The sequence below is a fragment of the Botryllus schlosseri genome, chromosome 10 (assembly GCF_051294905.1).
Source record: "Botryllus schlosseri isolate E-star chromosome 10, Bs_hap1, whole genome shotgun sequence".
Taxonomy (NCBI): domain Eukaryota; kingdom Metazoa; phylum Chordata; class Ascidiacea; order Stolidobranchia; family Styelidae; genus Botryllus; species Botryllus schlosseri.
Window position 1 is genome coordinate 2,210,925 of NC_137245.1, and position 24,630 is coordinate 2,235,554.

The following is a 24,630-nucleotide window of genomic DNA, read 5'->3' on the forward strand; positions in this document are numbered from 1 at the left end:
CGCACTAAGACATGTAACGATTTAGGACATATTACATGCGACTCCAAAAAGTGTGCCGGAACGATCGGCAGCGTAAAAACCTTGGCCGGAAAGGACTGCCCTTACGCTGACCGAAAATTTCGTTATATATACAAAATAAATATAGCTTTAATTGTCCATAGAGCCCATAAGCGCCTAAATGACTGGCGCCGAATGTTCCTGTCTTGACAATCTGAACCTCAGAAGACGAATTCCATCCCGCAGGGAAAAATTATACGCCAGTGAAGAAAAACCAATTTGAAATCGTGTGCGTTAGTTAGGTACGTTTGCCCGATTCTATATTTTTTGATGTAGCAGACATGAGGTCACGAAATAACATCATGTAACGAATTCATACCAACAAGTCCGCCCGCCGAAGATGTTCCAGCATTATTTATGGCCCCTACAGTTTATAAGACACCTCACTCAGCTCTACCGGTAAATCTGATGAAGTGAGCGGAGAGGACAAGAAAATGATAGCAATATATATGCAATTCCCGATCTTATTGATCGATTTTATCATTAATTATGGAAAATTTTTGCGCTTCGCGCTGGCTCATTACGGCTAATTACGTGTAAAAAGCGATCAACGCCATGCGGGTTGGGGTCGCGGTTTATCACCATATGGGAACCCAAGACCCAAGTTTAGCAGGACCTGACGAAATGCTGTTTCGTTCCTGCCAACGAGTATACGCCCGAAGATGTTTAATTATTATTGAGGGGTCCTACCTTTTCAAATACATCTCACTCAGCTATACCGGTAAATCTGATTACGTCAGCAGATAGGGGCTAAAATTGATAGCAATATATATGCAAGCAATATATATGCAACCATAGGCTTACCATATTTTGGAAATCTAAAAAGAGGACACTTTTTCAGAAAGTTCAGATATGCAAAACCGGAGAAGAATTCTCAAAAACCGGTAAATTTGTCCCACTTCGTGATCGGTTTACTATAAAAAAAAAGTCATCTTTTCGCTCAGAGCTAAAATCACCGTTTTTCACTCCGAAATACCCGCCGGAGCTTAACTACTGTGTTAATTTGCGGCATATCACTCGCAATTTCCTCTAAATCTGACCTAAATTTTCAAAAAAGAGGACAAAAGGGCGTCCTCCGAGGACACTTTCAAAAAAGTCAAAAAAGAGGACAAATCCTCTTAAAAGAGGACGTATGGTAAGCCTATGCAACCACCGATGATACTGACCGATTCAATTATGAATTCTTGAAACTTTTCACGCCTCGCCCGTCTAGGCGAGAGCGGGAGGCCCACTAAACGGACACCCAATATTGATGACAATTAGCGGCAAAGGGCAGGCAAACAAGGGGGTCTGGGGGGCTTCGCCCCCCAGCAGTCCGATTTACCACCCTATGGGGGGCCCTATACCAAGGTTTTTGGGGGTGGGGCTGACGAAGTGCCGTTACGGCTTAGATTATACCCATCCTTAGTAATCTATAGGCGATTAATTTTGTTTTCATTTTTTTATTATTTAATATTATTTTGTTTAAAATTTGTCAAATTTAACAGCTTTTTTTTTCTGGGTTTCCCACTTCAACATTTTAACACATGTTATGTGTTATGAAAGACCTTGACAGACGTATTGGTAGAGACCTTGACAGACGTATTGGTGAAGAAATTGTTTGGTAACAATATAGTTCACAGATTTGTGATATATTCCATAAAATGCCCTTACTACTTCCACTACTAGAGTGATCTTTTATCCATTACTTCCTCCACCGTTATCGGTCAAATGAATTAACTCGAAGCCGGAAAAGTCCTGGCATGTCGGCATTGTTACTTCATCAATGAAGACAAATTATTGATTTTGCGTTAGCAATTAGATCGATACTTCAGCATGTTTGACACCTACTATCGGCGACCTTTCTATGTTGCATTCATATAATATAGCCCGTGACGGTTATATTATCGTAAGTTACAATACCATTGTGTAAGAAAATGTTTGAGGATGTTTCAAACCTAAGCCACAATCGCTGGTCGTCCTAATCGTAAACTTCATGTCGCCCACCCTATTTAGTGGGTCGGATTTGAAGAAGTTCACCTAGGTCATGTGATTTTTATAAACGATTCGGTTATTAAGAAGACATTGCATGATTTCTTGTTCAAAGTATATAGGCAATGCATATAACATATATATTGTTGCACAAATATACACAAATATATTCGTCATTTACATTGTTATTTCATTTGGGCTTTCAATGTTTTGTGCGCCAATATCATATTATACAGACAGCAGAGCAGGCCTGGTGCTTGCACCATCATATTTAATATGTCAATGCACTTTCATATACATCATTATATTATTTTATGCCTGCAGGAAACAGTTATTCAATAACGGTCGGGACTTATAGCATGAGCATGGACGAGATTAGCTGGGAATGAGCATGGACGAGATTAGCTGGGAATTACTAACAGATGATATAATTCAAGAGCTTCTATACATAGACATGGATGAAGAACCTAGTTGAAGCAACCCTAATCCTAAATCTGTTGGTATTAAGATGAATGACAATATTTTTCAACCTTCTCCGGAGGATATAATCAAAGAGATTGATGAGCGGATCAATTTAAAACCTCGTGTGGCAGCCAAAAATTGACGCAGTTCATGTCACATTACATTCCTGCAGCTGAGTCTGCTAAAGTTGATAGAGAGTACTCCAAAGAATGTTGTACAGCTGCCACATATTTTGAGGGGTTGTCAGCAGACCAGAGGGCGCCAAGACTGTTGCTCGAGGCACTTAAAAGAATGCGAAGAGAGGAAAAATTAGTAGGTGGAGAAATTGGACGATTCGAAAGCGAAACACTGGAGTATATTGCTGGCTTTGCATTAAACTTATGCCCGATTTTCATTGGTGACGGTGACGCAGCTGTGCAATGATAAGCAAAGGTATATTTTGTACAGCGTGTTTATCTGAGGCTTTCCCATGAAGCTAGTGGAACAGTATGATTGGTAGTAGATGCGTACGATATCAATATTTATAATCGTTTATAAAGCTAGAGGACACCTGTAAAGCTCATGTAGTTGATAATTTTAGCAGTATTCATTCCGTAGGTTCCGCTGCGGGTTATTATCTGCACTACCGGTATGGCGGTACGATATCGGGTATGTTTTGCTACATTGATAAAGCGTAAGTGTATATCAGGATGTAACAGAATATTGAGAATTTCATTTTAGGATGATTTTAGTATTGATTACGATTAGGGCTGGGCAAAATCGAGCACATGAGTGATTCGATTCTGAATCACGTGAAATGCTTCGAGTCGAGTATTCGAGTATCACTCATTATGACGTCACAATATAATGTACTATGTCAAAGTTCAAATATGTACCTTCTATGCCACCACGAAGAACAAAATGCCTGTTATCCGTCACATTAAAGATACTTTGGTGTTTTTTCGACCATACCGATTTCATTGCACTTCTCGACAATGTTGTTGGATGATCATGATTTCGGAAATGTGTTATTTCCAGTAACGTTCGTAGCTTTGTACTATGTCTCTTATGCTGCGACACGGCCAATCAAGGTTTCAAGGCTTCCTCAGTGGAAAATAGTCTCAAAACTATAATTCTCGTTAATAAATTAACTTTCAGTTGCTAGGAATGTGTAATTTCAGTACTCGAAAAAATCGTCTATTACTACTCGACTCGAATCATTGAAATTATTACTCCATTCAGATTCGAGTACTCGAATCATTGTGCCCAGTTCTAATTACGATATGCTTTTAATAACTGATCTGATGCTATAAGAATTGCAGGATGAGCCTAAAGGGCCGAGACCAATTCCTCTCCTTAACAGAGTAGTCCTCAAGTGCGATTCTCTACTCAACTAAGTGCAGATCGATACTCAAACTTGAGTGCGCGTCAATTCTTGTCACTTAGTTGAGTAACGATTTTCAGAAGTCATTTTCGAGAATCGTGTTGCCAGATTTTATTGACTCCAAATCTGATATGCGTGATTGGTTTCGTCATGACTCATGACAACAGGAGGCTGTCGTTCGCCAACACAGCTTATGGTGGAATTATAGAGTATGTATGACTGGAGTGACGAGTCGATTGTTCTCCCATTGTTAGCCGGCAGAATGGACACGGTCAGATGGCTGCACCCAAAACAGGATCGCTCAGTGCTAGTTTCAATGGCGTTCAAGGCGATTCGTCGTGTATTTCTTGAAGCTGCGTTGGATTTAGTTCAACATTTAGGTAGCGGTGGTGAATCGTTACGACTAGCGAATAATACCGTGTAGCCTCTGTCATATTTTTCGCCAGAATTAGATCATACTTCGTCACGCATAGAACTGATAGAAGTCGGTATCATGGCGGATTCGGGCGCATCACTTTGGCCTTTGCGGATTACTGCGAGGACCAGAGTGAAGTTATCACACAAAATTCTATCACACAAATCGAAGGGTAACCACTAAATCTGAAATGTGACAACATGAACGATGGTATCATCATCATGATGAAACAATGGCGTATCCGGATAGCTTATCCGGATTTGGACACTGACATATGATAGAACGTAGATAGAACTCTGTCCATACCAAATTTTATTTAGATCCGTCGCCAAAAACGTGTCCAAAATAGATAACCATGAATTAGCACTTGCAATATTTCAACCAAATACGCGAGAAGCTCTCGTGTTTCGATGAGCGCAGTTCCGGAAAACAACATTTGCAGTAAATGTACACGATATCCCTAGACGAAGCTTGTATAGCACCTTAATCGTGCCAAATATTAAAGCTGTAGCAAATGTCTTAAGGGTCATAAACGCCGCCGACTTCTGGAAAAAATTACCACATTTTGGCGAATCGCGTCTATGAGAATTGCCACGAAATCGCAAAAACCTCTCGTGTTTCGATGAGCGCAGTTCCGGAAAACAACATTTGCAGTAAATGTTCACGATATCCCTAGACGAAGCTTGTATAGCACCTTAATCGTGCCAAATATTAAAGCTGTAGCAAATGTCTTAAGGGTCATAAACGCCGCCGACTTCTGGAAAAAATTACCACATTATGGCGAATCGCGTCCATGAGAATTGCCACGAAATCGCAAAAACCTCTCGTGTTTCGATGAGCGCAGTTCCGGAAAACAACATTTGCAGTAAATGTACACGATATCCCTAGACGAAGCTTGTATAGCACCTTAATCGTGCCAAATATTAAAGCTGTAGCAAATGTCTTAAGGGTCATAAACGCCGCCGACTTCTGGAAAAAATTACCACATTTTGGCGAATCGCGTCTATGAGAATTGCCACGAAATCGCAAAAACCTCGCGTGTTTCGATGAGCGCAGTTCCGGAAAACAACATTTGCAGTAAATGTACACGATATCCCTAGACGAAGCTTGTATAGCACCTTAATCGTGCCAAATATTAAAGCTGTAGCAAATGTCTTAAGGGTCATAAACGCCGCCGACTTCTGGAAAAAATTACCACATTTTGGCGAATCGCGTCCATGAGAATTGCCACGAAATCGCAAAAACCTCTCGTGTTTCGATGAGTGCAGTTCCGGAAAACAACATTTGCAGTAAATGTACACGATATCCCTAGACGAAGCTTGTATAGCACCTTAATCGTGCCAAATATTAAAGCTCTAGCAAATGTCTTAAGGGTCATAAACGCCGCCGACTTCTGGAAAAAATTACCACATTTTGGCGAATCGCGTCTATGAGAATTGCCACGAAATCGCAAAAACCTCGCGTGTTTCGATGAGCGCAGTTCCGGAAAACAACATTTGCAGTAAATGTACACGATATCCCTAGACGAAGCTTGTATAGCACCTTAATCGTGCCAAATATTTTAGCTGTAGCAAATGTCTTAAGGGTCATAAACACCGCCGACTTCTAGAAAAAAATTACCACATTTAGGCAAATCCCGTCTATGACAATTGCCACGAAATCGCAAAAAACTCTCGTGTTTCGATGAGCGCAGTTCCGGGAAACAACATTTGTAGTAAATGTCCACAATATCCCTAGACGAAGCTTGTATAGCACCTTAATCGTGCCAAATATTTAAGCTGTAGCAAATGTCTTAAGGGTCATAAACACCGCCGACTTCTAGAAAAAAATTACCACATTTAGGCAAATCCCGTCTATGACAATTGCCACGAAATCGCGAAAAACTCTCGTGTTTCGATGAGCGCAGTTCCAGAAAACAACATTTGTAGTAAATGTCCGCGATATCCCTAGACGAAGCTTGTATAGCACCTTAATCGTGCCAAATATTTAAGCTGTAGCAATTGTCTTAAGGGTCATAAACACCGCCGACTTCTAGAAAAAAATTACGACATATTGACGGATCGCCACCAAATCGCGAACTCTCACATCGCTATTTACCTTGCTGTTCAGGTTGACATTACTGCTGTAGGCCTACCGAAGAGCCGTTACCAGTGAAAGAAATGAACGAGTATTCGCACGAAAGAGTCAGACTATATGACAATGAAATACTGATGTAGCCATCGCGCCAGGAATCCTACTATCTCCAGACCCACCCGATGTAAACATGACCTTTCGCTATCCTCCATCCTGGATATGACAATAATAAAATCTCACAAGGCATTATAAGGAAGACACAGACGTTTATTGCTTTCTCAGACATAAAATGTTACAGGAATTGGCGATATAACCCGTAAGGGTCTTGTTACTCATCATCTCCATTACTGCGAAGTAACACAATGTATCATATCAGTGAATATAAACATATGGCAGTCTCCCTTTGCAGGAAAGCAGAAGCAAACATATAGATTACTGAAACACTTGTCAGTTATGGCAACATGCTTGTAATAGCAGCATTTATGGCAACATACGTACTGTACGTGCAAGGCTGTGGCATCTGTATGTTTGTACCAAGCATCATAAACAGGGGCAGAGAGTGGTTGAAAGCTGCAATAGATTTTCAAAGAACAGAACATGTGAACTCAGCAACAATAACTGGAATTACCAAAGGTCATGTAGTGGACACAGACTCTTCAACAGAAGAGAGCTAACAAAGGACATATATTATCATGCAAAGTAATATACACATGATTCCAGTTCAGCACAAAGTCCCAACAGGCTGTGAATACAGTGAATCGATACAACTTAAACATATGCTTCTGGGTGCTTCGGTGCAAATAGCTAGTCAACAAAACCGCAAAATATTATTCAAAGACATGGTGCGATTGGATGTTGGGTGAATAACACTACTAGGCGATTTGGTGCAAAGAGTCAACAAAACTGCAAAATATTACTCGAAGATGTCTGGCATCGAGGGGAGGCAGAATTGTCAAAGACATGGTGCGTTGTGTCTCATCATACAGTCCTTCATGATGCATTCATACCGAAACCACGTCCTGAATACATACCGATAAATGCGTGCATATTACAGTGCACAGTGTATCAGCACTTAGTGTGTTGGTGATATTGATGTGAGGCGTGCAAATTACTGCCCAACATAACATTGAGCAGAGGCAGAGTTGTCAAAGACAAGGTGAGGTGTTAACATAATGATAATATTAATAGAGTGAATTGATGCAACATCAACATATACGATTCTGGAAGATTCGTTGCAAATCACTTGTTAACAAAACCGTGAAGTATTACTCCAAGATGTTTGGCATCGAGGGGATGCAGAGTTGTCAAAGACATAGTGCAATTGGGTGAACAAAAATTAACAGACAGTGTACTCATACCTATCCATTATCGCGAAGAACGCATACCTAAGAAAACACAGTATTCCCAGGGTGTCAAAGTGTCAAAGACATGGAACGATTAGACGTCACGCGTGCAAACTACTACATATAGCTGCAGCATATATATGGACCCTGGGAAATAGTCACAGGGAGAGTGGTCAAGGATATGCCTCGATTAGACGTGATGAGGGCAAATTACTACGTCTATGTGCAAATTAACGAAAATGTGACGATTGGACATGATGCGTGCAAACTATCACACATAGCGCAGTATAAATATATTTCACAAGCCCCTGTGGTTGCATAATGCATGTTTTACTTCTGGGAGACTCTGTCCAAAGGTCAATTTATAAAGAACCATCTACAGATCTAAGATGTCTGGCAGCGAGGGGAGGCAGAGTTGTCAAAGACATGGTGCGAGATTGGATGTTGCAATAAATTTCACTAGCGCAGATAATTATCATGAAATTTTACAACCAAGAAAATTTGATAAACTGCGAAATGGAAGACCCATGCAACTATTAGCATTGCGTCTCATCATTTGATTAACTGCGAAATCGAAGATCCATGCATGTGTTGCTGATATTGATGTGAGGCGTGCAAATTACTGCCCAACATAGCATTGAGCAGAGGCAGAGTTGTCAAAGACATGGGGCGGTGTTAACATAATGATAATATAAATAGAGTACTACTAGGTCTACGTGCAAATTTAAGAAAATGTTGCGATAGGACGTGATGCGTGCAAACTATCACACATAGCGCAGTAGAAATATATTTCACAAGCCCCTGTGGTTGCATAATGCATATTTTACTTTTGGGAGATTCGGTCCAGAGATCAACAACAACCCAACATAGGGTGCTCGTCAAAAGAAACGAGCTAACAAATGGTATTGGCTATCGTGAAGAACGGGCACGTAAGAAAACACAGTATTCCCAGGGTGTCCTAATGTGTCAAAGACATGGAACGATTAGACGTCACGCGTGCAAACTACTACACATAGCTGCAGCATATATATGGACCCTGGAAAATAGATTATCAAGTCACGGGGACAGAGTGGTCAAGGATATGCTTCGTCTGGATGCAATGCGAGCGAACTACTAGGTCGTAAATTAACGAAAATGCTGCACCTAGATGTAATGCGTGCAAACTATCACACATAGCGCAGTAGCAATAAATTTCACAAGCCACTGTAGTCGCATAATGCATGTCTTTCTATTGGGAGACTCGGTCCAGAGATCGATTTATAAAGAACCATCTACAGATATGCAGAGACATGACCCGATTTGTTATTCGAAGCCAAGCCGCAATAAATTTCACTAGCGCAGAAAATGAAATCTTTCATCTCGTGCTGTTAAATACTAGCAAGGTTACATTGCCCACTGTTCCCTACAGTGATATGATTTAATCCAAAACACAGGGTTATCGCTATGGCGAAGACGCCGCAATCACTACCATTACCTTGCTTTTGGACGAGGGGAAAAAGTACTTCAAGAGTGCTCAAAATTGTGATTTCATCATCGACATAAAATGATCTATAGTGTCGCTACTTAGCCACGCAGTGGAAGAAAGTAGAATGTTACGACATTAATCAATTTGGCCTTATCTAGGCACAGGGCTCTGGATTATTTCGAAACGCCAGAGGCTCGTCACCAATCACCTCAATTTCAGTCTTCTCGAATCCGCGAAGTTTCTTTTGTGGCGACTGAAGTGTCTTCTATATATTATCAGTTTTTCCTTTTCCACTTCAGCAATTAAGACCGAAACACCGGTCATAATTCAAGTATCAATGCCCCTATAACGGTGTTTTGAACTTCCAGTTGCTTCAATTCTATACTTCAGTCCCTTTTCACATTCATTCTTTTAAATCAGTTCAAGTGACTTCTCCGAGACACCAGGAACCTGAAAGCAGAGAAACACAATCAAGAGTTGTGATGGGAGCACAATACACAACAACCAATATGGAATCAGCATCTGGTGCTAACCAAAGATCCTCTCGACTACAGACAGATGAGTGGGTGACGCTGACGCTTTGAACACATATCGCTGATATCTGTGGTTTTGGAACTATGTGATAGTAAGCACGTGTGAGTTACGGTTGCAATGACGTCAAATTGACGTTCTTCAATAATTATCACCATTTCATATTAATGGATTGGAAGAGCACAACCGACAAGTATAATAAATGTCATCAGTACAGACTCAAATTGGCAACAAGTTATATATACTGACCTACCTTACAATTCTGTTGCCAGGAAGGTAAGTAGCAACTTCAATTAGATTTCCTCAGTTCTCGATAGTTGACGAGAATGCTTCAGGAATTGAGAATACGGTGAGCTGCAACCAAAATGTAAGATAAATACACAGTCAAACCTTAACTAGCAAATAAAACTTACCCGCTTTCCCCGGCACTACTCTCCACGACTAATTATAGGTAATTTGAATACGATCTCACATAACAGGTGAATGTCTCCAACAGCAGCTCAAGCGCGTCGTAGAAACGTGGTCATCTTACTGCAACGTTCAAAACAGGATATGACGTGGTGTCACGTGTCAACTCCATCATCGTAATCAGTTCAGTTTATTGGGAATAATAAAAAGCTATTCTCGCCCTATTGCTGAAAAGATCAATTGAAGTATGGTCCCATCACTGCAATTACCCCAAAATTGCTCTCAGAACTCGGTATTCTACATTGATCTGAAAAAAACAGCCAGCCGGGTAGGTCGGAACAATAACGAATCTGCGAGTCATTCAAGCATGAGTGACTCCTTTTTTCCTTTCTTGTTCAGTGATGTCGTAATTCCCCACGTGGCTTAGATGGTGTCGGTGATGTAAAGCAGAAAGCTGTGCTGTGGCCATTATTGATGTGAGGCGTGCAAACTACTGCCCATGGCGCAGCAATGAAATGCAAGATTTGGAAAGGTTCATGAAGGTACACAACCACGGTAACTAGTAGATGATTTGTATTAACAGTTGAACAGTGTATGCATACCAACAATGTGCTCTTTTTAGGTGACACTGCGAAAGGAAGACCGGGCCTCAAAAATAATGAAAGGGGATTAGAGGGTGGTACAAGTACCGGGAAGAAGCAGGGTTGTAACCGAATCACAATTCGAGTCATGGTATTATGACCCTAGTCCGAGTCAAACTTGTTGTGTTGACTGCTCAGTTTACAGTTGAAGTGTTCTTAAACCCACTTTTGATAACCCTGTTTGGTGATACCGAATGGTTCTTATTTACAATATACTAATTATCCTCACTTTTAGCAGTTTCTGATCGCATTTTCAAGTTCCAGTGCCGATGGACGAAATCCCAATAGCGTGGTTACTTTACTATTTTTTGAAAGTGCAATGAATGTCGGTCTTGACCGTGTGACTCTCTAGTCATTCAACCCTTGGAAGAAGACGCCTAAACTCATTGTGTTGTTTTCAGGGTACAGATCATGGGGACGCAGAGTCGTCAAAGACATGGTACGATGGATTTCAACGAAAAAATTTCTTGAAATTCTCATTTCAAATTCTTTTTTTCAATGAAATGTATTTATCAAAATGTATGAAGGAAGATGGTTAGAGCATTATTTAAGCATTGATGGATGTAGGCAGTAATGTCGGTCTTCTTAATGTTTAGGTAATACAGAGAGTATGAGATGCAAGCGACAAAATTAGGTGGCATCGGTCCGGTAGTCCTGAAGGCTGATTAGTATTCGTTTAGAAGAAGTTGCTTGTTATTATTTCGACTTCGCAATATTGTTTAATACACTGAAGTTCAATCAATCAGTTTATTAATACTCTCATCATTTCAAAACACCACAAGACTAAGATACAATGAAAAGATAGGAAGGTGTCGAAACAACTTGGAGTAGCCTGTAATGTCAGATACCCACCTTAGACCAGGCGAAGTAAAGAAGGGGCATGCACAGTTGCACACTGAATGGAAAGTATAATGCAGAGATAATATAAGACGCAGGCGAAAAAATGAGGTGCACAGTATATTCTGGGTCGCATAAAGTAATGTTAATAGGGAAAGTCGTTGTAAACGATTTATGACTTGAATGACTGGCTTACCCGACTTCCATCTGCTCTCTACATAATCATCATATTGAAAACGTAAAAACTTTCAAATACCTCGGATGTATCATTCACTGTAAGGCAGTGTTTCTCAACCGGGGGTCCGTGAAGCGTTTTCAGTGGGTCCGCGAAGCCTCCAAAGTTGGAAACTGATTGAAACCTAATTAGTATTTCTTAAATGAGGGAGATTACGAGGCAGTTATGCTTCAGAACTGCTAAAACTTCAGTGCCCAACTCATATCAACAGAATGGCCGTCTGTGAAGAAATATCCTATACCGTGCATACTCATTTTATTTGCCAATAGCCTTCTAATACAAATATATTACTATTTCGAGATGTTTCGTTGAGGTTTGTGTAATAAATAAAAAGTTGGAGTAGCAATGTCAATTAGGACAACTTCGAAATGTTCAAAAAACATTGTGGATTTTGGATTTCAAGTTGTCAGTCTTTTGAAATTACTGAATAGATGTTTGAAATAGAAATTCGAATTTTCCCAATCTGATCAAAGAAAGGAATCGAAGCCTCGCCAAGGAATCCACTTTCTCCTGAAAATAACTACCAAATTTATACATATTTTATGATTTTATTTTCAAAAAAAGTCATTTCGGCACTGTTTATTACTCTAGCCTACAATTCTTTTCTACATAAGGCAGATGACGGTTGTACGACATTTGAGCTGAATTAGAACTAAAACTTCAGGGGGTCCGCATGGTACGTGACGGTCCAAAAGGGGTCCGCGAAGACAAAAAGGTTGAGAACCACTGCTGTAAGGAAACGAATAATGTGGGAATATCCGAAATCAACAATAGGATCAGCTCGGCTCATGCAGCTTTCCAAACCTATAAATACCTGGTTTGAAACTTCAGAATTTGGATTCGTACAAGAAGAGAGATTTTGAATGATTTTGTGAGAAGTAGACTCACATATGGCTGCAGTGTATGGCCTCTTTCAGAAAACAAAGGAACGTCCTGGATGTCTACTACAGACAATTTTTGCGAAAACTGTTACATGGAGGCTACACTCGAAAGGGAACCGACCACGCCTTCAAAATTAGTAATGAGAATCTTCGTAAAATCTGTCGCATCTGACCTCTCATCATTCATTGATTACCAACAAGCTAAACATATAATTCGAAAACCTGACAGTGTCGTGAAGTCAATAACCTTTGAAGATGATAAGAGAACCATAAAAGGAAGACCCTCTTCAACGCTGATGAACAACGTCCTTAATCGGAACGACACCGAAATCAGGACATTCTCGAAAGCTGCACTTTCACGCGAAATCTAATTTATATTTGAAATCATTGATGCTATACGTCTTATTTCGATATATACTTCCATCACCTCGGTCATGGTGCTCTTATAATCTGAACGCAGACAGAGCTAGACCTATATGTATTGTAAATAACACTGCAACAAAATACTATACTATCTTCTTTACTTTTATTCACTATGCATGCCTCCTCTTTACATCGCCTATGCCTAGGCGGGTGTCTGATTCCATAGACTACTCCAAGTCGATTCGACATCTTCCTGTCTTTTCATTGTATCGCATTTTTGTGGTGTATTAACTGATAAAAATTGCTAATAAACCAACGATGATAATTAAAAGATTCGCGATTGCTGTCGCGATTGCTGTTCACTGGGTTGTAACCAAGTCTCGAGGGACAGTCAATCCAACTTATGATGGTTATTGAGTCGAGCCCTTTCAGTGGGCGGCCGAGAGAGTCAGTTATCGTTTCGTCAAACATTAAATTCGACTCGATGTGACCAAAATTATGGTGACGTCTTGCTCGAATTCCGGCCGTAGCAGATAGCCAATACCGAGTAATACGTACAGGCAGTGTTGCGGTCGCTGAACTGCCTATGTGATTCTGTGTAAGCTGTCTTCCCTTGAACTTACAGCGCCGCAAAGTCCTATAAGTTTCCCGATGTAAATATACGCGATCTTGAAGTACGGTAGAAAAGTATATTGCTTGAAGTTCCAATTGATCGAATTTCCTTATATCCAAATTATAATACGACACAGTAGTAGCACGAATAAGATATTGTCCCAACAAGATCGGTAAATACAGTGGGGGAACGTCCGGTGGGCCAATTACTATTGACAAACTGTACCCTATCACAGCTATATCCAGAATATTCCCTTAGACCAGACCAGGAAGTATCGTCAAGCATACGCCATCTAGCGAATACAAGTATGGCTCCTAAATTATTGAACCCCCCAAGATTAACATGAAATGCCTACAGTAACATACCCCCCCAAAAAAGTTATAAAATGACAAAGAACTTTTTTGCAAATTAAGTAAAACATTAGTCCATTAGTGGCTCCTCGTCGGTGGAATCCTCGGTAACTTCCTCTGCAGCGAGAAGCACGACCAATTTGTGGATAGGTCGCTCCAAAAACTGCACATCGTTGATTCTTCTTCCGTACTGATCAATAGTACGGTCGGCGATGCGTATCTTAGCCTTTCGCACCAGCCCATCTGTCGAATTCGAAACCGAGTGTACGATTCCCAATTTCCAAGAGTTTCGCGGAAGGTCATCATCATGAACGATAACAATATCTCCCACTCGAACATTTCGACTAACTTTGCTCCATTTAGTGCGTTGTTGCATGCCAGGTAAAAACTCCCTTCTCCATCTGAACCAAAATTGATTCACAGCGTATTGTGTTCTTCTCCAGCGCCTTCTTGCATAGAGATCTGGCTTGCCAAATTCCCCTGGAGGTGACAACAAAATTTTTGGTTTCATCGTTAACAGATGATTTGGTGTCAATGGTTCTGGCGCATTGACATCACCCAAATTGATAACAGTTAGTGGTCTTGAATTTACCACATTTTCCACTTCTGCGAAAAAGGTTCTGAGTGATTCATCATCCAAATGTGAACCTATTTGACAAAGCAATGGTTCCAAAACACGACGCACCGTAAGAATTTGGCGTTCGACATTCCCATTCATATGACTAGCTTTTGGCACGTGAAAGTTGAATTCTATCAGATCACAATTTTCAGACAATAGATAATCTCTGACCTTTTTCTGATTCATCTCACCCATCGCCTTTTGGAAAGCATTCTTTCCCCCAATGATGTTGCTTCCGCAATCACTCAACAGTGATTTTATCGGTCCTCTCCTTGCAAGAAATCTTTTCAGTGCATTAATAAATGAATCCAAGTCCATAGAGTTTGTTGTCTCCAAGTGTATAGCTCTGGATGACAAACAAGAGAAAATAACTCCGTACCTTTTCAATACGGATCGCCTTTCTTTGATTTCAAATGGCCCGAAGAAATCGCACGAGCAAAATGTGAATGGACCTTGCTCAGCCATTCTCGACTCTGGTAATTCGCACATCTTTTGTGCCGATAATGGTTTCCGTAATTTCCGACAAGTTATGCATTGGTGGATGTGCTGAGAGACAGCACTCACATCACCTATAATCCAATATCCATGTTGACGTATCTCATTGTGCGTGATTCCACGTCCCATATGGTTGACCTTTCCATGAAAATGGCGAATAATCAAGTCCGTTACGTGAGATTTCCGAGGCAGCAAAATTGGATTCTTGACTTCAGAAGACAAAGAGCTATTACGGATTCTTCCGCCAACTCTTATCAAGCCATCTCTGTCCACAAATGGATCTAGTTTGTACAAAGGACTGCCTTTCTTTACAGAAGAACTCTTCGACTTTGATGCAGGATCAAGACGTTCCATGTCATCAGGAAAGAATTCACTTTGTAAGTCTTTCAAGATGATCCTTTCTGCCACTGATAACCTTTCAATAGTGAGAGAACTGTTTATGGGCAAACCCTTCAATCTGTCTTTGAATTGCAGGCAGTTTGCAACAGCCCGTTTTGCCTTGAACCACGACGAAAACTGCTTCAAGTTTGTATTCCAAGATTTAGATCCCGAATTTTCATTGGAAGTTGTACTGAGTGACACAGCCTTTCTGACTTCCACATCTACCAAGTCATCCACAGCTTCGCCTGATGGATGAGCGTCCTTTGGTATTTCAAATCTTCCCTCTTTCCACAAGAATTGCGGTCCATCCCACCATAACGAAAGTGATAAAAGTTTTTCCAGCGACGTACCTCTGCTTGCAATGTCACTTGGATTATCATGTCCTGCCACATGCATCCATGCAGAAGAGTCTGTCAAATCATGTATCAGTTGAACTCTGTTTGCCACGAAAACATGAAATCGCCTCGCTACGTTATTTATATATCCCAAAACAACATTGCTGTCAGTCCAAAAATACTCTTTCAAATTTTCATACCGCAACTCTGTGTTGAGAAATTTGCTCATCTTGGCTGATACCACAGCCGCAGTCAGTTCCATCCTAGGAATTGACACTTGCTTCAAGGGTGCAACTCTCGATTTTGACATAATGAGAGTGCAATGCACTTTCCCTTTATCATCAACCAAGCGGAGATATGAGCATTGCCCGTATCCATACTCACATGCGTCGGAAAAATGGTGAAGCTCCACTTCCTCAACGGTGCCGAATTCATCAGGTTTCACACATCTTTTGATTTGAATTTTATCCAAATTGTTCAAATCATTTAACCAATCTTCCCATCTACGAGCATAACTTTCTGGTAGCGCAGTGTCCCAATCAAGTTTCATTTTGCACAATTCTTGCAATAATACCTTTCCAACCAGCAGAACAGGGGCTAGAAAACCCATCGGATCAAAGATAGACGATACGACACTCAATACTGTTCGTCTTGTTACTGGTTTATCCACCAACTCCCTGTGGAACCGAAACACATCCAATGATGGATTCCATAAAATTCCCAAAGACCTCTCTGTCAACGATGACATAGTATCGAAGTCAATGTCCTGCAATCCCTTCGCCCTTTCCGATTTATCAATCGATTCCAATACTTGCATTTTGTTCGACACAAATTTATGCAGTCTCAATCCAGCCTTTCCACATATACCCACGCTGTTTTTCACCAATTCAACAGCTTCATCCACATTTTCTACCGAGGTTAATCCATCATCCACGTAGAAATTGGATCGAACAAATTCTGCAGCCTTGGAGCCGAACTCTTGCTCTCCATCATCAGCGGCCAACTTCATGCCATACATGGCCGCGCCTGGCGATGAGACACTTCCAAAGGGAAATACCTTCATACGATACTCTAAAAGTTCCCTTGAAATATCTCCATCTTTCCACCACAGAAATCTCAGCATATCACGATCCTTTTCATTGACATAAAATTGAAAAAACATTTTTTCAATGTCCGCCATGATGGCTACTTCGTTCTTTCTGAATCTCAACAAGATTCCCGTCATATTGTCCATCAAATTTGGTCCACTCAATAGTACGTCATTAATGCACAGACCACCGTACTTGGCACTCATATCATTTACAATACGAAGACTTCCTTTCTTGTTATGAAAAACAGGAGAATGAGGTATGTAGTTGATACGACCATTCTTTAAATCAAGTATGTCTTCTGGAACCTTTTCCGCATACTTTTCAATAGTCAGATTCATTTGATCCTTATACTCCTCATGAAGATTCTGGTTTTTACTCAATCTTCTTTTGACCTGCTCCGCTCTTTTCGCAGCCAAAGCTCTGTTGTTTGGCACTCTAACATTGTCGTATTTCAATGGCAAAGGGAATTCGTAATGCCCATCCTCTCTCCTTGCAACACCTTTTGAGAGGATGTCCATAAAACGCTTGTCCTCAACCGACAAAGAAGCTTCCAAATTCCTTTGTTCGATGAAATCCATTTCTAGCAAATGATTGATATTCTGTGGACACATAACTTCCTTCGCCTTTGACATGTATACAAAGGCGGTATTCCCGTCAGCAACAACTTCTGAAGTTTCAAAGCCTTCTTCCATTTGTGCATCTCTCACAATGGTATGATGCGATACCACGCTAGGTGATTCACCCGTCAAGTCTTTACAAACATTACCAACAATTCCCCAACCAAACATAGATAGTTGACCATATGGATCCGAATCACCACCGGCTACAATCTCACGAGGACGTAACGCGTTGGGAACATCAGCACCAATTAATATTCCAACCTTCATAGATGGGTCGTAGGGCATAATTTTATCCGCAATGCTCCGAAGATGAGCCCACTCTCTTGCAACCTGAGGTTTGGGGATTTGTGAAATTTCAACTGGAATTTCTGCTCTTGTGTACACTTGAGGAATAGTGACGGAAGAAGTTTCATCGATACTTGAAACTATAATTCCAGTGATCCTGCTTGAGTTAATGACTGCACCAGATTTGTACAATGTGGACATCTGCAACTTAGTATTGACAGATTCCAGTCCTAAACTTTCCTTCAGATCATCAACCATGAAAGTCCGATTACATTGACCATCTAGCGCACAATAACATTTGACCTTCTTGGATGGATTGGCAGCAGTACTCACATAAACCGGAACGATCATAGTATTTTGCTTACCTCCCTTCTGTCCTTCCTTGGAGCACACTTGCGTACATTTCGAGTCCACCTCATCAGTTTCTATATGCAGCGATGTCATATGCCTCCTTTTACATATCCTGCAAGTTATTCTTGCTGTGCAGAACTTGGCCATGTGGTCTTGCGACGAGCCACAACCAAAACATAGTCCTCGTTTCATTATAAATTCCCGTTTCTCCATATGGGATAGCTTTCCAAAGCCTTCACAATCATCAATGTGATGTAGTTCGTCACAAAAATAACACTTTGTCCTTGTAGCCCTCGTGTCGTCCTGACATTCTGTCGAGAACGATGTGACCTTAAATTTTCCTTTGTAAGAGTCTTTATAGCTCACTACTTCAGGAGAGTCAATTTTCCCTTTGTTATTTGGCGAATCCAGATCATCCAATTCTGGAATATTCATCTTTTCGGCACAGACATCGACAAATCCTGCCACTTCTTTCAATGGTGGATATGACGCCTCACCATATTTACTTTGCCATTTGTAAACTTCATCCCGCCATTTACCTCTCAGAAATTGCGGTAGTTTTCCAATGATTTTATTACTCTCAATGGCATAGTTCAAAACACCAAGCGCAGGTATTTTCTGCTCAGCTGCCGCTATTTGATCCAAAAAGTCTGCAAATTTTCTTAGACCAATCCCATCTTTGACATTGATTTTTGGCCAAGAGGATAGTCGATTCAAAAATGCATTTCCAATTACATTGTCGTTGCCGTATCTAGTTTTCAATCTCTTACGTGCTCTTTCATAGGCATCTCTATTCTGCAAGAGCAGTAAACCCTTTATCATTTCCTTAGGCTCACCAGATAGATGCGACTCTAGATAGTTCAAGAGCTCATGCACATTGCATGTCTTCGATTGAATCAATGCATCAAACGAAGTTTCCCAGGCTAAATATTCAAGAATATTGCCATCAAAAACACCAACCTTAATTTCTGGTAGACCACAGGATCGTGCCAACATAGCATTCGAAACAGCCAATTCCTTCAAAACCTGATCCAGATTTGCATTAACATGATATATCCCATGAGCACCATCGTTATTAGGAGCTCTATCCATTACATTTTCGGTGTTATCCAGTACACTACTCGGTTTCGACTTCCGCCCTCTATCCATTAGCCTTTGTATGTCTCGTTGATTCTGAGCCGACAGGTCCTTCATCTTCTGCTCGTAGTCTCGTTGGTTCTGTTCAAGCAGCAGAGCAGTCTCTCTATCAGGAGAGTTTGAATCTTCTAGTACAACAAGCCTATTTCGTCTCGCAGTGGGCTCAGAGAACTTAGCCTTCGTTTCGCCATTGTACTCATCCAAATATTCCTTTGCGTTGTAGCCAGTCTCTTCTACCCGATCTTGTATATCCTTGAATGAACAAGAAATTGCTTCCGATTCCTCTGGCCTAAGACGAGGCTCAAGATCAATCCAAAAATCTTGTAGTAGAGCAAACTTCTTTCGCATATCTAAATATGCTTTTGAAACATATTCCCGACCGTCCCGTGACTCTAGTAGGTCATTCAGACATTTGCACTGTCGCAATACCTCTTTGACATGGAAGTCAAACTCTTGCTTCATGTTTTCAATATAAGCGGAGGTTCCTCTAGTTCTCCTGTCCGATATCACGGTGTGGCCATGCTTGTAATCCTCGGCCATGATTCTATTAGGATCCGAATCTACGTTATCTTCACCCACCAAAGTAGAATTCCTTGAATTAACACCATTTCGGCCACCACCTGAAGCCTTTCCAGACTTCTTCTTATTTCTTCCAGGAGTCATTATGAAACCAGAGTACACCAACTTAGTGTTTTCTTCAACAGAAGTGTGTCCTTTCTCCAATATTAGTATAAATGAAGCAAGTCCCACCGGCACCAATCCACACAATATGGAATTGTCCTTTCCTTATGTACCGATAGCCGTCCTGTCCTTTGTTTAGTTCCGCTTCCAGGCGTTGCACCGTATATTCCAATACTCCACGACCGGACCTTTAGCTGTATTTACTGTTGCGGTCGCTGAACTGCCTATGTGATTCTGTGTAAGCTGTCTTCCCTTGAACTTACAGCGCCGCAAAGTCCTATAAGTTTCCCGATGTAAATATACGCGATCTTGAAGTACGGTAGAAAAGTATATTGCTTGAAGTTCCAATTGATCGAATTTCCTTATATCCAAATTATAATACGACACAGTAGTAGCACGAATAAGATATTGTCCCAACAAGATCGGTAAATACAGTGGGGGAACGTCCGGTGGGCCAATTACTATTGACAAACTGTACCCTATCACAGCTATATCCAGAATATTCCCTTAGACCAGACCAGGAAGTATCGTCAAGCATACGCCATCTAGCGAATACAAGTATGGCTCCTAAATTATTGAACCCCCCAAGATTAACATGAAATGCCTACAGTAACAGGCAGGCCTACATAAAGTTATGTGAAAAAGTTGACTTGAGTCATTTTGACTTTCCTTCCAAATTCAATTTTCTGCTACAATTTTCATAATTTCAATGCACCACGAGACTGCGAGGCAATGGAAAATAGCAAGTTGTCGGATCGACTTCGAGCTGTCTTTAAAATCAGACATCTACCTGGCCTAGACGGTGTAAAAATGGGGGCATGCACACCGAATGAAAAGTAAAAGAAGATGGGACAGGTGATAGGTGACAGGTGCCGGTCCGGTGAATGGAGGATTAACGATTATTAAAGGGGCACTGCGCTCTAAATATGATGTGGTCTCAAATTGAAGGGCAAAACGAAAAAAAATTTTTGGCCGCAGCCGTTTTCTTCAGAACGCCACCGTAATGGAGCTGCAATTTATTGAAATTTCCAGAAACGCACCCGGCTGCAGCTGTCGCGGCTCCGGGTAATTTCTTAACCCGTTACATGGCACGATGACTTCATCGTCGCACTTGCTGGACGCGATTACGCAGGCACGCAGTGGACGAACTGTAGTTAGTTGTCAGCCGATGTTATGAAGCAAATATGTCTTACACGCCAAGGTGGTGTAGACACGGCGTTCCACGGACGATATTGAAATTTGCACCTAAACGTCTTCATTTTACTTATGACACAATGCTTGCACGAACCAAACTGGCTGTCCTGGACCACAATGAGAATGTTGGCAGATTTCCTGCGGTGACACAAGAAGGTTTGCTGTGCAGATGAAATGTTTGCAAGTCAAGGTACTCAGTTACTTACTCTATATTTGTTCAAGCAGGTGTTCTACGATACAAAAAAAGTTGCTCTCGGTCAGCAAAAGAGTGGATCTTGAAAAGCATGTATGAAAAGAAGACGAACCACTATGCGACAGAGCTTTTGAGGCGAACTGCTGAGAATCGCACCGGCATCAACTTCCCCAGTAACATTTCAAGAAGTGTGCATCCAGTCAGCATTGCACCAGAACCAGCCCCCTCTACAGAGGAACTACCTTCAAAACGTTGTTCTAGAACGTGACTTAGATACAAAACATCTCTATCGTACATCTTCAGATACAAAACATCTCTATCGTACATCTTCGAGTTGTATGGCATGTGGTGCAATGCTGCGTAGCTTACTAGTTCAATTTCATTCTTCCACTGCCTGACTGCCCCGTTGTAATACCCTGGCTATGTAGTCCTCGGATGTTTCTTTTATTATTTATTTTAATAAACGACTAAGCAAAGTGGTGGATGTATCAGGCACAGCAGCCATTGGTGGAATATAGAATGCAAACAGTTCCAGGTCACTGTCTAATGATACAGTAACAGAACTGATTTCGACATATATAGCAAAGCTGCAGTGTTATCAATCACAGTTCGTTTTCTATCGGCCATTTGAAACCGACATACAGTCCATCATCACTAGGGTACTTTTGCCTTGTAGCAGTCACAATGCACGCTGGCAAGGGCATCCTGTTTTTGCTACCCAAAACATCGGCATCAATAATCCATTCCAGTATGTGTCGATAAGACACCAAGCGATATTGTCTGCAATTGGAAAACATCAAAGGATATTGCAGCAACCAAAAAATGCTGAAAACTAATACCAGCATATATACGACGGAGAGTATAATGCTCCCAATTTATAAAGTGTAGGCATATATATAAAAGCATGCGAGAAAAGGTGAAGAATGCAGGAAATTGTCGTTTATATCCAGGAACCATGTCATAAGTCCAAGATCCTGTCGTAGGTCCAATACTAAACAACACAACATGTTCTAGGACCCACTTGTTAGAAAGCCTTCTGCCAGGACCATGTGGTTGATTGTTATTATTCCAGTTTTTTTCTGTTCACTTTGAAAAACGTTTCAAGAATGGAGGGATGTATAATTGTATATGTAGGAGAAAATCGTCATGTTCTGTTATGCAAGTCGACCCTCCATTCCCAAGAAGCTTCATTATTTGTTGTATTTCCCTGCAGCAGACGCGCTCATTCTCGTTTGTCATGGATGCACAGTTCAAGCGACTGCACCAGTCATTGTCTAGTGTCCGAAGTTGACTCTGGTTTTCTGACGATTCCTTTGACCAATACAATGAGATTGATGAATTGCATTCAAGAAACACAGGTACAATACTTACAGAGACATGAGTTTGTGCATCTAGAGTTGCAACAAGACGGGCGAATTCCTCCTCTGAATATTGTGGCTCGAATTGATACGGCAGGCTCTCACCAAATATCGTGATATCATCGAAATCTTCAACATCTGTATCTTCATCAGAAGTTACGTCATCAACAAGATCTTCTTCCATACCATTATTAATTTTAACAAATTTTACGTTATCTACGTGTCAAAGGAATTGCATGAATGAACTGATGGAGACAGAAGATTCGTTTGTGAAACTGAGAACAACAATGTTACGATAAAAATTTCCACAACAATATTGGAACTTTGATGAGAATGAAATAATGATATCTTTGTGTTGACTATCTATACATCTGTGTCTTGAACAAGTAAACTGGACCGTATCAAGATAGTTGCTATGTCATGGGTAAATGATGCAAAATATCTTGTGTCTGTCTATTCCACAAGACCACTACTCCAAAGGTTGTGCACTGTGCTGTCGTTAAAGGGGCACTGCGCTCTAAATATGATGTGGTCTCAAATTGAAGGGCAAAACGAAAAAAAATTTTTGGCCGCAGCCGTTTTCTTCAGAACGCCACCGTAATGGAGCTGCAATTTATTGAAATTTCCAGAAACGCACCCGGCTGCAGCTGTCGCGGCTCCGGGTAATTTCTTAACCCGTTACATGGCACGATGACTTCATCGTCGCACTTGCTGGACGCGATTACGCAGGCACGCAGTGGACGAACTGTAGATAGTTGTCAGCCGATGTTATGAAGCAAATATGTCTTACACGCCAAGGTGGTGTAGATACGGCGTTCCACGGACGATATTCAGTCAGCAGATTTTTCTCTTAATTGGGCCTAGTGTATTCTATTTCTTGAGGGCAGGAATAGATCCTGTCCTATTCTTATGTTATGTATAAAACATTACCATCACCAATCAGTGTGCCCTCTGAACATTTCAAAATTCAGAGCGGTCATAATTGGTTTCGCATTCAGGTTGGAGAATCATAAGATGATGGCTTGGGGATTAGTAAGATTATAATATAATGAATAATATGTTTTAGGGTCAGCTGCGGAGTTGTGGGTTCAGGTTAGGTTTGCGTACCGTTGGATTTTGGTTAGGGATGATGAATTTTCCTACAGTAGCCTACCCGAACCACCAATTTTGAATGCCATGAATTTTGTCATGTTCATGGGGAACCCTGACTGGTGGTATTCGTGTTGTGGATAAGAAATTACTGTTACCCTGAAATACGGTTACCCTGAAAAACGGCTATAGCATAAAGTGCTTCTCAACCTGTGTGACGGTTCGTACTTGTGCGAGTGAAAAGAATTTCAACCAAATAGTCAACCAATGTTGAGTGTGAAAGAAAAACTGTATTTCCGGAGTTGAGCTGGAAAGTTATCCCTTATTTAGTCGACCGACCACGGAGTCTGAAAAATTTACTATTTTTTCAGGATTCTATACTTGATCCACTATTCTATTTCTGAAAATTTTGAATAAATGTCCTCCTTTCTCGAAGTCATCGTGCCATGTAACGGACTAAGAAATTACCCGGAGCCGCGGCAGCTGCAGGCGGATGCGTTTCTGGAAATTTCAATAAATTGCAGCTCCATTACGGTGGTGTCCTGAAGAAAACAGCTGCGGCCAAAATTTTTTTTTTCGTTTTGCCCTTCAATTTGAGACCACGTCATATTTAGAGCGCAGTGCCCCTTTAACCCGTTACATGGCACGATGACTTCATCGTCGCACTTGCTCGACGCGATTACGCAGAGGACGAACTTTAGATAGTTGTCATTCGATGTTATGAAGGACTCATGTCTTGCACACCAAGGCGGCGCTCAACGTACGGTGTTAAGTCAGGATGATTTGTGTCTGG

The 24,630-nt window shown here is 41.1% G+C and overlaps 1 protein-coding gene and 4 long non-coding RNA genes across 5 annotated transcripts; 1 reads left to right on the forward strand and 4 right to left on the reverse strand.

Moving 5' to 3' along the window:
- Positions 1 to 6,587: 6,587 nt before the first annotated feature.
- LOC145448640 (uncharacterized) lies at positions 6,588 to 9,526 on the reverse strand. The gene is made up of 2 exons (XR_013917985.1): positions 9,358 to 9,526; positions 6,588 to 7,360 (listed from the first exon to the last, which is right to left on the reverse strand). It is a non-coding gene; the product is annotated as an uncharacterized LOC145448640 (long non-coding RNA).
- A 2-nt stretch (positions 9,527 to 9,528) lies between these two features.
- Positions 9,529 to 10,235, reverse strand: LOC145448639 (uncharacterized). Its single transcript, XR_013917984.1, has 3 exons — positions 10,094 to 10,235; positions 9,934 to 10,034; positions 9,529 to 9,599 (listed from the first exon to the last, which is right to left on the reverse strand). It is a non-coding gene; the product is annotated as an uncharacterized LOC145448639 (long non-coding RNA).
- A 252-nt stretch (positions 10,236 to 10,487) lies between these two features.
- On the forward strand, positions 10,488 to 11,275 carry LOC145448638 (uncharacterized). The gene is made up of 3 exons (XR_013917983.1): positions 10,488 to 10,643; positions 10,711 to 10,820; positions 11,131 to 11,275. It is a non-coding gene; the product is annotated as an uncharacterized LOC145448638 (long non-coding RNA).
- Positions 11,276 to 13,714: 2,439 nt separating this feature from the next.
- On the reverse strand, positions 13,715 to 20,006 carry LOC145447813 (uncharacterized). The gene has a single exon (XM_080326089.1). It carries the CDS (start codon positions 19,983 to 19,985, stop codon positions 14,079 to 14,081), a length of 5,907 nt encoding a protein of 1,968 aa, XP_080182215.1. The 5' UTR covers positions 19,986 to 20,006; the 3' UTR covers positions 13,715 to 14,078.
- Positions 20,007 to 21,697: 1,691 nt separating this feature from the next.
- Positions 21,698 to 23,246, reverse strand: LOC145447845 (uncharacterized). The gene is made up of 3 exons (XR_013917727.1): positions 22,762 to 23,246; positions 22,412 to 22,701; positions 21,698 to 22,170 (listed from the first exon to the last, which is right to left on the reverse strand). It is a non-coding gene; the product is annotated as an uncharacterized LOC145447845 (long non-coding RNA).
- Between the last annotated feature and the right edge of the window lie 1,384 nt (positions 23,247 to 24,630).